Source organism: Hemicordylus capensis, chromosome 7 (genome assembly GCF_027244095.1).
Source record: "Hemicordylus capensis ecotype Gifberg chromosome 7, rHemCap1.1.pri, whole genome shotgun sequence".
Lineage (NCBI taxonomy): Eukaryota > Metazoa > Chordata > Lepidosauria > Squamata > Cordylidae > Hemicordylus > Hemicordylus capensis.
The window spans coordinates 26696866-26711230 of record NC_069663.1 but is presented as its reverse complement, the minus strand read 5'-3'; the positions used below and the strand labels follow the sequence as shown (position 1 = coordinate 26711230).

The window sequence follows — 14365 nt, the reverse complement described above, 5'->3', positions numbered from 1 at the left end:
CCTCCCCACCCCCAAAATGCACCAACTCTGTCCCCTCCGGTGGGGGCAGGGGGGGAGGCTGTGACAGTCAAACTTAGGTCCGTAGTGCAGAAACCCCCATTCCAGGGCTGGCCTAGCAGAGGCTTTCTAGCGACTGATAAGACTACAACTCCCACCATTCACAGCCACCATAAATGCGGCAGGCAGTGAGACAGGTTGCCGCCCCAAACAAGCCTCTGCTCAGAACCAGGCAACTATAACATCTGGGAGGAGAGCAGGCCCACAGCAAATAATGGGAATAAAAGCCATGGCTTCTGCCTCTGGAGCCAGAGAAATCTGAGCTGCCTGCCAGGGGTTCCCAGCCTTGGGCCCCCAGATGTGATTGGACTGCAACTCCCACAATCCTCAGCCACAACTGTGTCCAACCACCGCGAGGGACCCAAGGCCGAGAACCCCGGCTGTACGCAGGTCTGGGATAAGGGGATGCCGTCATGGGTCTGGAAGAACAGGGAAAGGGAACGCCTCGATCACAGAGCAGGATAGGAGGCCAAGAGGGGTGGACAGGCAGCCCCAGGAGGCTTGGGCAGCGTCGCAGTTTGGAGGGGAGGGGAGAGGGTCCAAGCCAAACGAAGACAAGGCTAAGAGGTCTGCAGTCAAAGTGGGGTACGGGGCTGCCCCCAACACGCCTCCAGGGAGCAAGGATTTTTAAAAGCCCCACTGGCTAGCCAGTCAAATCTTTTTTACTGGTGCAATGCAGAACAGGTGCATGTTTCTGCCAGGACCTCAAGAGGTGGGGCAGGGAAAATGCTGCCCTCCCAGGTTTGGAGTGGGGTGGGGGCGGGGGGAGGACGAAGCACCACCTCCGACTCCAAAGGCAGATGAGGCTGAAGGGCTTTGTTTAGACAACACACGCAGACCAGTTGGAAACTGACGCCACTGCCACGGCTCCCCCAAGGAACCCTGGGAATGCAGTTCTGCAGGGTGCTGGGGGTCTGTGTTCCACAGAGATCCCTCCCGCCACCTAAGTGCCGTTCCCAGGGTTCCTTTGGTGGGAGCTGTGAAGGCAAAGGAGGCCTGAGGCAGGTTTCAAAGGGCAGCGCGCCTGCACCTTGGGTGGCCTCGGCACGCTAGGCTCCCATGCCCATTTCTGCAAAACCGGCCGTCTCACAGATTGCCAGCTCCTCCTTGGCGCTGTACCCCCAGCAGTGTGACATCAGCGAAGGGGGAGGGACCCAGAAACAAAGATCCCCCAAAGGAATCGGGCGATGCCGGGAACGCTCTCGCTTGGGCCCAGCCGGACTTTGCAAAGGCCTGCTCTCCTCGGGCACACCACGCCCAGCAAAGCTCCACATCATCTGCAAGCAGAGCAGCCTAATTTCTGGCTCCACCACGCAGGGCGTCCTGCCCCATTTCTCTGGCCCTGGTGACGAGCTGCAACAGCTGGCAGAGACCAGATGCTCATCTAACTCCCCCTCATCGGGGACTTTTTATTGTACGGACCCTGTGGTTCTTTATATGGGTGTGTGTGTGTGTGTGTGTGTGTGTACACACACACACACACACACACACACACACACACACATCTTTTCATACATGGGATTTCTTCTTCTTCTTAAACTGGGGAGAGAGGGGAAAAAAGAAAGAAACCAACCTCAAACTGGCAAACACAATCAGGTAACCCTTTAAAAAAAGAAAGAGAGAGAGAGAGAACTCAACGCAACGGAATCCTTGTAAAACACGCTCACACCACACGCTCTGGCACACAAGGAGAAGAGAGAGAGAGAGAGAGAGAGAGAGAAAGGGGGCGCCTCTTGGCTAAAGCCCCCCCCCCCCCCCCCGCCAGCAGGCCCCTCACCTCCCATCCTCTCTCCGGGCCCCCCGCTCTCTCAGCATGTCACACGGCTGCACCCAGTGGTTGTCGTGCAGTCCCACCCGGCAGCCGGGCGTGTCCTTGTCGGCCCGCCGGCAGCACATCCAATAGGAGCGTCCGTAAGGCAGGTCGTGATGATAGGGCTTGGGGTGCCACCGGCACAGGGAGACGTCCCCCTTCTCGTAGTGCTTCTTGCACTGCTTGCAAGGGTCGTCGCGGTAGAGGGGGTCCCTGTTCCACCGGGAGTCCGTGGCCTGCACGCCAAACGTCTCAATGATGTACTTGAAGTAGTGGCAGGAGCATTTTAAGGCGGCCAGCGACTGCGTGGGCAGGTAGCTGAAGATCTTCACCATGATATGGTCAGGGAGCAGCAGCATATACTGGCGAGGCTCCAGCAGGCGCTGGATTTTGAAGCGGATCTCGAGGAAGTCGTGGGAGACGTGGCGGTAGAGGCGGCACAGGGAGGTGTCCGAGGCCAGGGGCTCCAGCCCGGACCCGTCGGGCCTCTCCGGCCCCCCGTCGCTGCCGTTGGGGGGCTCCAGGAAGGACGTGTCCGCTTCTCGGCTGTCCTCCGGGCGGGGCGCTTGGGTGTGGAGGAAGAAGAGCTGCCCAGGCGGGGGATCGTCGCAAGACGCGCAGAGCACCTCTTGGGTGGGAGAGCCGACGGTCAGACAGACCGTTTCCTCCTTCATGTTCTTTGTGCTGTCCTTGCCAAAGAAGACGCACTGGTCCACCACGCCCGTGACCACCACGTCCACGTGGAAGCCAGAGACGCAGTCCCGGGGCATGGCAGCTGCCGGGCTGCTCATCTTCTCCCCAGCAGTCCTGCCACCTTCTGGGATGGCGTCCAGTTTGCCGGAGCCCCCCGGGCTCTCCCCGCACGTCATCTCCACGTCCGCAGGCTCGGTTCCCTGCCCGTCTGCCCCTTTGGGGGAGGCGCTGGCCAGCAGGAAGTCCACGTTGTTGGGGAGGGTGTCTCGGGACGGGCTGATGAGCTGGTAGAGGTCACACGTGATCTTGTCTTTGGCACGGGCCGCGCTGCCTGTGGGCGAGCCCCCGCAGCTCATGAACATGCAGTTGGGGCGGGCGCTGGAGCCGCTCTCGGTGGGAGAGCGCGGGTCTCGGCTGCTGGAGATGCGGAAGGCGATGCGGACCTCGCCGGGGCTGTGCTGAGAGTTGGCCACGCACTCCGGCGACTCCCGGCACAAGCCGTTCTGCCGCAGGACGCTCCGCTCCCGCTGCTGCGATTCAAAGTGGGCCACCGCTTCGGCCACCCGGCTGCAGTCCGAGCCTCCCCCCAGCGAGGCGGCCCTTTTCTCCCCACAGTCCCCTTGCTCTTGCTCTGTCGACACAAAGACCATGGGAGACGGCGGGGCCGGGGCAGCGGCCAGACTTGGCCTGGGGTAGTTTTGAAGGGCCAGAGCCGTCCGTTGCTCCACCAAGGCCACCATCTCGGCCACCGAGAGCAGGTCGGTCTCGCCACCCCGGTCGGCACCGGACTCTGGACAAAGGCACACGTCTTCCGCTTCCTTGCTGCCGTCCTTGGCCTTGACGGGGCAGGCTTTGCTCTTGCTGGGGTCATGGGACCTCCGCCGGCGCTTGGCCTTGGAGCTGTCGCTCCCCCAGTTCCCTTTGACCTTCATGGCGCTGGCCCGGCCACCGCTGCTGCACTGGTGGGCGACGAAAAAGGCAATCTTCTCCTTGGTGTTGCCCGGCTTGATGACGTACCATGTGTCCAGGAGCACCCGGCCCTCCTCCACCTGGCCGGGGGAGACCGCAGGGGGAGGGGGCGGAGGTGGGGCGGGCGGGGTGTTCTCCGAACAGGCCTCACCGACACCGTCCTCCTCTTCCTTGGCTTTGCAGGCAAAGTCGCCGAAGGTCTTTTTCACCTGGCCTCCACCGCACTGCTTGTTTTGGGAGTAGGTGCCAAAGGGACGTGGGCACCATAGCTGGATGTGGGAGAAGGTGTTTTGATCCATCACTGTCTCATGGCAAAGAGGCAGGGGGAAGGCTGCGCCCCCCCTAGCTCATGATGGGCTGCAGCAAGGCTCTTCCCATGACGTTGGAGATACCTGGGAGCGGGGAGAAGAGAGAGGCACAATCACACTTTAGACTCCTCGTAGGGAAGGAGAGCTGGTCTTGGGGTGGCAAGCATGAATTGTCCCCTTTGCTAAGCAGGGTCTGCCCTGGTTTGCATGTGGATAGGGGACAACATACTAATGCTACTACTTTATATACGGCCTCTAAACATAGGCCCCCCAAAGCAGGTTAAAGTAAAAGTGTGCCGTCAAGTCGATTTCGACTCCTGGCACCCACAGAGCCCTGTGGTTTTCTTTGGTAAAATACGGGAGGGGTTGGTTGACCATTGCCTCCTCCCACGCAGTATGAGATGATGCCTTTCAGCACCTATATCACTGCTGCCCGATATGGGTGTTTCCCATAGTCTACCATATATAAATATATACCATATATTTATTTAGGACATTCCCATAGTCTGGGAAACATAGCAGCAGGGATTCGAACCGGTAACCTTCTGCATAGAGAAATAACAAAATCATGATGGCTCCGTCCCCAAAGGGCTCACAATCTAAAAAGAAACTAGCTTGTGTTTCTTTGTAGATTGTGAACAAGACTCCCTGGCTTCTTCAAGATAGAACTGAGAGAGATTCCTGCCTGCAACCTTGGAGAAGCCACTGCCAGTCTGTGAAGACAACACTAGGCTAGAAAGACCAATGGTCTAACTCAGTATATGGCAGCTTCCTATGTTCTATGTCACCCCTTATGCACCAGAATTTTTTATTTTTATTTTGCTATAACGACAAGGAGCAGAGACTTGAATTTATTACAAAACACAGACACCCCCGCCGAGATTCTCAAGATTAGAGGGAAAGGGATGGGAATTCAATATATAGGGAACAGAAAAGGTGGAAAACGTCCCCTACAAATCTAAAAAATTCCCCTAGCCCTGGAGATGTTAACAGTACAAACAGCACACGGACCTAAATTAGAGTTCTTTCCACAGGGTGGCAATACCTCTATTTGAGCTCTGAGGGGAGATCACAGAACAAGCTCACCCGGGCCACCCTCCTTGTTCAGGCTGAGCCTGGGTCTCCTGGCACTAGAACAACCATGGCCGTGAAACAGGATTAAAAGATATCTGGGCTCCCAGAGTTACCATACTGAGGGCGTGCAGTCAGGGCCTCTCCCAGAGACTCAGGAGCAATAAATCCATTTATAGAGCAAGAACGGTACAAAGGTGTTGTGCAAAGGTTGTACATACTCTGCTTTTTCTGGTTCTCTCTCTCTTCTGTATTTCTCTTCTATTCACAAAGTTAAATGAAGGGGAGCAAACAGTTCGTAGAGGAACATACTGCATTAGAATGAGGTATGTCCATTCCTATTCCACTTTGTAGGTCCCTCAGGGTGCATGAGCCTGTACACAGGGCCAGAAAAAGAGCCGAGTGAAAACCATCATCAAGGGATAGGAAAGCTTCCGGAATGCTAATTGTTCTCTGTTTGAGAAAGCTGCTACCTATGGTGTTGGTTGCTAGGCATGCAGATAGGTCTGAGAGGAGGATGGGGAATAGGACAGGGGCAACTGATGTCAGCAGCAACGATGACTTCCCTAAAGCATGGAAACCAATAATATTCCTCTATGCACACACCCTGGAAAAGGAGGAGAGTGGGCTTTGCCAGGTGAAAGTTAGAAGGTTCCCCAAACATAACCTATTACCTTTCCCGCCCCTTCAGCTTTCTGAGAGCACCGCTCCCAGACACACTGAAAACACAGTTCCAGAGGAGAAGGTGGACAAACAGAATGGCAGACATGTAGGACAGGATGGCAGAGGATTTCTGGGCCAAAACACCAGGTGCTTAGACATCTGGCAGACCAGACACCCGGGGAGCACAGAGCAACACCAGCTGTGCACCGACAAGCAAGGTCTAGTCCTCATGGAGGTGGTTAACCTGTGCCTGGGCGGTACCACTTCCAACTGCAAGGGGGACAGAATGTTCCCCGTCGCACACATGGAAAGCTAACAAGACAGGGAGGAGGCCTCTGGTTGAACTTTCTCCCCGATGTGCTAGTTTTCTACATGTGGTTGTTGTTTCTTTAAATGGGGAAGCTCCCATCTAGAGACTGAAGTGGTATAGCCCAGACCCAGGTTTCCCACCTTGGCGAAAACTAGGCCTAACAGAGGAGAACTAAACAATGCACAGTGCTAACGATGGAAATTTTACACTTGGAAGGTTGGAGCAAACATGAAATATCTGTCTGCAGATGAGTTGCATCAGTGCAACATAAATATTTCCAGTGTGTACCCCCACTCATGACTGATAAAGTCGTTGCTTGCTTGGTGGGTCTAAAGCTGGCTTTAACTCAAACATATGGCTGTTCCATTAATGGGATTAATCCATGAGGGGAGTTGAAGTCCAGCTACATTTGGGGTCCCAAGCTTGAGCATCCCTGCAGTAATGTAAAATTCTTACTAAATAATCCAGGAGAAAGGAGGACTTTAGCCCTATACACATGTTGTGTTCCAACACTTGTACGATGAGCATACACAGGTACAGATCTGTATATGGGTGCAACTATTCACAAGTTACACTGAACACAGGCACAGCCATGCACGCCTGTCTGTATCGTGCATCTGAGGGGCCTGTACCCAGATCCACTTTTTAAATGAACCCAGGTACAGTCATTCACACAAAATCGGGTACGAGTGTGCAGATATCTGTACACTCACACAGCGTAACTTCCGAACAGGGCAGTTATGATCCTTGCTTCCCTCCCTCCAAACGAGGACCGCATCCTCTGCTGTAGGAACAGAATCACAGAAACACCCCGTGTTAACAGATGCCTCCATTCTGGAAAAAATCCACATTAAAACCACCACCAGCCACCAAGTCGGGCTAGAAGCGGGTCCGGTGGCCGATGGGGGGGATGGCCCCAAAGGCAGCAAGCACGGTCCGCATTTTCTGCTCCTCCACGCCCACTCAGAACCCACTGAGAAGCCGTCACCCACCGGCCCCCAAATGCGCCCAGAAGAGAGGAGGCAAATGTCGCGCTCTGCGCCCATTTCTGTGGCATCTGGGCTGCGGCACGTGGGAGCCACCCCTGAGAACAACATTGGCTTCGGGATGGGCGTGAGTGCCTCAGTGCCGCCAGCCAGCCAGCCTCTGCGCATGGGGGAAGACCCAGAGGCACCCACAGGGATGCAGGCGCCCTCCCCCAGCCCCCACAAGCCAGGCATCCTTTTTGCAGGGTGCACGGGGGGGGGGGGGAGCCAGGCCCAGAGGCTCTCGCCCCACGGCACCTTCACCTCTTCACCTCCGCCCCCCCCCCAAAAACCCCTCCTGGTGTCCTTACCTGCTATCCCAAAGCAGCAGGGAAGCGGGGGAGGTGAGGGGCGGCCTCCTCTGGAGCCCACATCTCTGCTCTGAGGCCTGCAAAATAAAATGACCCAAAGAAAAAGCCACAGGTTGTAAAGGAGCCTTTTGCACACACACACACACACACACACACAGGGAGAAAGGGGGAGGGATCAGTTCAGGAGAGGGAGGGGGGGAGAATCAGGACTGGATTTTGCGGACAGTCAAAGCCCCCCCTCTCCCCCCTCCAGTGTATATTGTGTGCATGTGGGAGGGGGCTCCCTGATGTCTTAAAGGGCCAGTGGTCCCATTCCTCAGCCCCTTCCCTCCCCCTTTTGCAACACAATAGGGGCCTTTAATCCACTAGACTGCAACTCCACACACACGCACACACATCCACCATCAGCAAGGCTCAGCCATTTGTTGACAGACATATGCATGGGGCCTGGCAGCCAATCAGAAAGCCGAGTTTGGGGCATGCCCATATATGGATGACAGCGGAGTCTCAGCCTACCCAGGGCCTTTTTCTTTTTCCTTTTTAAAAAAAATAAATCCCCACTCCCAGTTAGGGAGCGTCTAGCAATTCACTCTGGAAATGAGGGACGAAGACCAGATTCTTAGAAAGTGGGCAGCGGTACCGGCCTCCTGCGGGGGCGGGCGGAGGGAACAATTCGGTTGTAGTGCAATAATTTAGAGAATAGCCTTTTAAAAAGAAAAGTAAAGTAAAGAAAAGGGGTTTGCTCTGGTCCCCGCATTAATGGTTGATAACATAACTCAAGAGCATTGCCGTAACCTACCAAAGGTCTGTAAGGTGGAGCGTTTTCCCATCCACCTGCTAGATGCCGCCAGAAAGCCCACAAGCAGAGACTGTTGCTAGCAGCCATCCCTTCTTGGTGTCCCCACCAATATTCAGAGGTATACTGCCTCTGAAGATGGAGGTTCCACATAGCCGCTGAGAATGTACAGAGCCTCAACACTGAGGAAACACAGCCTGCCCCACCATGACCCCACCATGGCTTCTGACAGCCAAAGGGGCAGTGAAAGCTTGCCTCTCAGTCGCAGTATATGTATCCTAAAATTTCGTCTCACCGCTTAAGCATCATTGTAAAAAGCATCCTGTAAGGGCATTTACATGCCTGGACGCAACTCTCACAAAGCTGCATACAAATAAAGTTTTCTGAAAGCCACTAAAAAAAACCCCACAACTATGTAGGATATTAACCAGTGCAAGAAACATCACTGACACCCCAAGACATTTCTGCGTGCTTGAAATCTTCCAGGGCTCAGGGTTCCACACCCTGCTTTCTTTCAACCACTTGAGAACTCTTCGACTGTTGCTGCCCCTTCAAAATCCCATGCTTGCTTTTCAGCTGGGCTGCCAGGGACCATCTCGCGTTGACAGCTCACTACCAAAAGTGAAAGGTCTTTTTCCCCGCCACCCCAACACACCCTCTCACCACAGGACATTGTTATGAACCTGAAATTGAACAGAAATGCGCAAAGCGGTACCTTTTAAGAGACTGCTTGATTCTGTAAGCTTGAGTTCCACAGGTGGAGAACACTTCTGTGCCACTCAAAAGCTTGCATACTTTTTATGTGAAAGACAAGTAACCCTTAGTATGGCATCTTTGGGGATTATCTCAGTAGGACTGAAGAGACTCCCAGCTTGCTTTCAAGGGAGGAAAGGAGTGTGCGTGATCTCATGATCGGCAAAACAAGTTTGAAAGCACAATGGCAAAAACCTAAAGAGACCATTAAAGGGAAGCCCCAGCTTATCAAACAGTCTCCAACTCTTAAAATATCATCCATATGTATTATGCATAAGATTCAAGGGCTCTGTGGCCATTTGGTTCCAAACAACAAAAAAACACAGAGCAACAAACACAATACCATTCAGAAGGGCATTTTAGTAAAATAAAAGCCACACACCTCCTCTCCTGTCCGCCACACCGTGTTTTGGATGACATGCCATTATTCCTTAGGAGAGTCTATATTTCTGATCCATGCACTCACTGGCTTTGAACACTAAGTGGTTATTTTAGGGATCTGAATCAGACTGATTCGGTGCTGAATCGGTCTGAGTGAGGGCCAAACCAGTTCAGCACTCCGAATCGGGGCGCGAGCAGCACCTTTAAAAGGGAGTACAGCAGGTCCTTACCTGCTCACCACTGCTTCCTGCTGCGATGGCACTCCCCCCCAAAGGTCTTGCTGACCACGCACATGGTGTCTGCGCAAGCACGGAGGCCATGTGTGCGCCAGTGCTGCATGCAGGCTGTTGGGGAGAGCGCCATCGCAGCATCGAGCTGCATGAGGTGGCAGAGACAGGTCAGGACCTGCTGTACTCCATTTCAAAGGTGCCACTCACTGCTCCCCCTGCCCTGGCGCCCCCTCGGAATGACAAACTGGTTCGGTGCTGAACCTATGCACAAACCTTGGTTCGTGCACATGCACGAACAGATTATGTGCACAGATTATTAAATGATCTGAATGTTTTAAATTTGTAAGTTTCCGATTTTAACAGTTTGTTTCATTTTGTTTTTCTTGTGTGTATTTTTGTGAACCATCTAGAGCCTTCGGAGTCAGGCGGTATATATATTTAATAAATAATAAACAACATATAAACAAAATAATAACAATTTATTTACAACAATTACAATGGGCCCATGTTACTAGCTGCAAAGACTACAGGCATGACTCTTTTTCACTTGAGCCAGGGATGGGCAAATGTGGCCCTCCAGCAACTCCCATCATCCCCAGCCTGTGGCTGGGGAAGAAGGGAGTTGTAGTTCAACTGCTGGAGGGCTAAGTGTGCCAGGGGTTCTCAACCTTGCGTCCCTAGATTATGTTGGACTACAGATCCCATCTTCCTTTGGCTATTGTGGCTGAGGATGATGGGAGCTTTAGTCCAACCAGATCTGGGGCCCAAGGCTGGTGAGTGCACGAGTGTCAAGGAGTTGGTCTCCATCGTTCTGAAGTGAGAGCATCACATCCACAGCATCCTACGGACCTGCCCTGCCGTTCACCCATCCCCGAATCCTGTCTAGCACAGGAGAAATGGACACTTCTCACCTCACCTCCCCTGTAGAGATGGTGACTGAAAACACTCTGAACTATGGCCAGGTGTCAGTCCCACAGCTGGCCTCTGCTCACCCCTGACCTCCTCAGGGGCTAAGGAGCTGTCACCCTGAGCTCTCCCTGGCCTCCCTCTGAGTGGCGGAAGGGGTTCACCCCTCTTCCAGGTGCTTGGCCTAAGCAACTCTTTCAAGCGCGGTGGGTTGCCTTTGGTATGTGTCAGCTACTGGCTGAATCATTCTCCACCCAGCTGTGTAAGTGCTTTGCTTTAAGGTGTGAGACATGACTTTTGCTTTCTTTCCCCACTGCCTACCAGCACCCCTTCCCACCTTGGTTCCTGGAGATTCATAAAGTCATCTTCTAGAGAGAACGATCTTGCCTCTTGTGTGTGTTGCTCAGAGACTCTGGAGTCGCGGCTCCCCAAGAGCTGACCGCTTAAAAGGGAAACTTAACTGAAGGGGTGAACTGAGGCTGGCTCCCGCTCTGCGGAGACAGGAGGGATCCTCCAAAGGTTGGTTCAGACCCCAGCTTGAGTTCTCTCTGGAAGCAGAGTGTGGTGGTGGCAGCACTCCTGGACACTCCACTGGAGCAGGGGTCAGTGAGTTAGACCGCCCAAACACCAATGGGCTCCTGTGATCGTGACAGTGCCATCACTGAGGTACAAAAAAACCAGGAACTACCAAACACTCTTAAAATACATTGCTTCCTTTATTGAGGTTTGCATTTTCCAGTACAATCCTATGCATATCCACTCAGAGGAGGAGACTATTACATCCAATGGGGTTTACTCCCAGACAAGCCTGGAAAGAGCATCTGCCTGCTTCCATGTAGAAAAGGTCCCAAGTTCCCTCCCTGGCAGCATCTCCAAGAGAGGGCTGAGAGAGACTCCTGCCTGCAACCTGGAAGAAGCCGCTGCCGGTCTGTGTAGACAATACTGAGCTAGGTGGACCAAGGGTCTGACTCGGTAGAAGGCAGCTTCCGATGTTCCTATGGGATTCCTGCCGTAATCTTGGTTACGTTCAAGAGGGCAGCATATGAAGTTGAACCGCCCTGAGTTGAACTGCCATATGAACCGCCCCGAGACATTTCTGGAAGGGCGGTATAGAAATCGAATAAATAATACATAAATGAAGTTGCTGTCTACTGAGTCAGACCACTGGTCCCCCTTGCCCAGTGATGGCTACCCTGACTGGCAGTGAGTTCTCTGGATTTTCAGGTGAGGGTCTTTCCCAACACCTGCTACCTGATCCTTGTTTTTAGAACCTGGGACCTCCTGCATGTCCTCTACCTTGGCTGAAAGCTTTCATCACACTTTCATTCACACCCGGAACAATATGAAAGTGCCCTCTCTGTGGGGTTCATAGTGCAGTATTGCAAGTCCAAAAGTTCACATGGAGAACACCAGATTGGTAAACATCACGTCTCACTTCCTCTGTCTTTATATAAAAAGATTTCGCAAGGCCTACTTCGGTGTTGTATCAGTCACCAAAGTGGAGACAATATCTAGCCTTTTCGCCTGGGTTGCACTGTTGCTAAAGCCAGCCTGTGCTCTCAGTCCCTAACCACATTCCTGTGGCAGTGAGTTCCAATGATCAATGGTGTGACCACAGATCTTTTTTAAATGGCCACCTGCTCTTTTTTTTTTTAAGTATCAGTTTCAGTTAGAGACAGAAACTGGGGTGAGGGATCTCCACAGGGTCGACACAAACTCATTAAATAATAGTTTGGATAATGCTTTGTGGGTGCTCCAAGTGCATCACACCTACGGGCTTGTAATAGCCCTGATAGGTAGGCCAGCACAACTGCCATACTGCAGACAAGGGGCACCTTGTCTGCCGTACTGACCAGCTGAAGGCCGTGTAGCCACCGTCAAGGGCTTGCAAATGTACACCCTGGGAGAAAGAGTCGCTCGGCTGGAAGCAAGGAGGTGCACCACTGCTGGCTCCCTGCCAAGTACAAGGCTTGAAATTAAAGCTAGCCGCCGCCAAAAGCACCTTTGCCTGCAACTGTGTAATTAACCTGTGGAACTCACCAACGCAGAACATGGGGAAAGCAGAGAAAGTTGAAAGGCTGCAGGTTGTCACGATTGCACAAACCAAGGTGAAAATTACATGTGCGACGGAATTGAACGCTCCTGGGCATTGTCAAACAAGCTGACTCACCAGAGCAAGTGGAGTCTTTCCAAGGTGCTATACAGATCTATAAAAACATTCATGGCATAGAGAAAGTGGACAGAGGGACATTCTTCTCCCTCTCACATAACACCAGAACCAGGGGTCATCCCATGAAATTGATTGCCAGGAAATTTAAGACCAACAGATGGAGGTACTTTTTCACGCAATGCATAAGCAACTTGTGGGATTCTCTGCCACAAGATGTGGGGCCAGCAACCTGGCTGGCTTTAAGAGGGTTTTAGATAACTTCATGGAGGAGAGGTCTATCAACGGCTACTAATCAGAGGGCTATAGGCCACTTCCAGCCTCAAAGGCAGAATGCCTCTGAGTACCAGTTGTAGGGGAGTAAGAGAGAGGGCATGCTCTCAACTCCTGCCTGTAGGCTTCCAGAGGCATCTGGTGGGCCACTTTGTGAAACAGGATGCTGGACTAGATGGGCCTTCTTGGGCCCGATCCAGCAAGGCTGTTCTTATGTGCTGCACTTCGGGGCATCGGCTGTGCTTCATCTTTCACCATGAAGCAGCAGGGCTCAGGTGACTCTGCTTGTTCTGAGTGAGCCATTTCCCAAGCACAGAGCAAAGGGCAGAGGGTGGTGGTAGCTAGTGGTTAGCGCAGTGAAGGTTGGGAGGCGGCATTCTCTGCATACTGTTCCAAGCCCTGGGAAGGGAGAGGGAGTCTATGTAGGGTGGATTGTGTGTGGGGTGGTGGTATGTGGGATTCTGTTTCCTTATGAGGGAAATGGGGAAGGTGATGGGACATGACAACCCAAAGGGGATGCGGCGGGGGGGAGGCAGCTGGTACTCCTCAGGGCGCCCAACTGGGCCCTCCGGTTACTCATCCCTAGCGTATCACCTCGCCAGGGCCAAAACTGAAAGCAGATCCTGTGAACTCCAGTCACATCCCTTCCTTTCCCGGCCACTGCAGTTTCCTCTGCATCGAAACTGTACCCTGGAGAAACGATACACGTCTCGAGGTTCTCAAATTATAGAGGGCAGCAGACTCCGACTTCCTCCCAAGAAGGCCAACACCCTGCCAGAACTGCAGCCAGGCTGGGACACAACAGCACACAATGCCCCCTCCCCCTCCCCAGGCATCGAAGGACCCAAGCCTGCCTGCCTGAGCCAGCAGACCGTCGAGACAGGCGGGCCTGTGAAACCGCCTTGCCCAGAGTCCGAGTAGTCCTTGGCCCATCTTGCTCAGTGCTGTCCACCCGGACTGGCAGCAGCTCTCCAGGATTTCGGGCCGGGGTCATTCCCAGCCCGAGCAGGAGATGCTGCCAGGGATTGAACCTGCTGGGACTTCCTGCATGCTCTGCAGATGCTCTGAGCTACGGCCCTTCCCTGGCTGGGGTGGAAGGGGGTTAGCTTCCCTCCCCCCACAAACCACCCACCCCACGAAGGGGAGTTGCCACCTTTCTCCCTATTAGCCCTCACTGCTGCTGTGCCTTTAACAGCAGCCTGCCCGACAGGCAGGAATCCAGCAGGCCAGGCTTTCCGTGGCACGGAGGTAAAGGGAGAGGGAGGGAGGGAGGGAGGGAGGGGAAGCTCCCCCTGCTCAGGTCTCTGTGGGCCAGGTTGGCGTTAAAGGCAGAGGAGCCCAGAAAACAGGAGGAGGAGGAGGCAACCCCGACCCTCCCCTGCCCACCTCAAACTCCTTCCTTGGCCTGACCCGTCCCTCGCACCCCATTTCTTGCGCTCCGTACTTCCTGCCCCTCCCATCTCTCACCCCTTCCTCACCTGGACAGGTGGACAACTTCGGGCTCCTGCAGCAGCTCCCCTGGCTTCCTGGTTACCCTCCGCGCATGCGTCGATGCTCCGTGAGCGCCCTGAGGCCAGTTCCGTCCCAACCTCCTCCCTCCGCCCCCTGCTGCAAGGGGGTCTGGGAAGTGTAGTCCACTTTC

At 53.9% G+C, this 14365-nt stretch overlaps 1 protein-coding gene across 4 annotated transcripts; it reads right to left on the bottom strand.

The window, feature by feature from the left end:
• Positions 1-1823: 1823 nt before the first annotated feature.
• Positions 1824-14330, bottom strand: FBXO46 (F-box protein 46). Of its 4 annotated transcripts, XM_053268539.1 has the most exons (5): positions 14202-14330; positions 7218-7294; positions 6595-6665; positions 5130-5282; positions 1824-3921 (listed from the first exon to the last, which is right to left on the bottom strand). In XM_053268539.1, the coding sequence occupies exon 5, from the start codon at positions 3826-3828 to the stop codon at positions 1831-1833; it is 1998 nt and encodes a 665-aa protein (XP_053124514.1). In that variant the 5' UTR covers positions 3829-3921; positions 5130-5282; positions 6595-6665; positions 7218-7294; positions 14202-14330; the 3' UTR covers positions 1824-1830. The 4 variants fall into 4 exon arrangements, with proteins under 4 accessions (XP_053124514.1, XP_053124513.1, XP_053124515.1 ...); XM_053268538.1 differs by lacking the exon at positions 6595-6665; XM_053268540.1 differs by lacking the exons at positions 5130-5282; positions 6595-6665.
• Positions 14331-14365: the final 35 nt, after the last annotated feature.

Bases quoted from the DNA above. Each gene is read 5' to 3' on its own strand.
- FBXO46 (XM_053268539.1), bottom strand. From the start codon at position 3,828: ATGGATCAAAACACCTTCTCCCACATCCAGCTATGGTGCCCACGTCCC.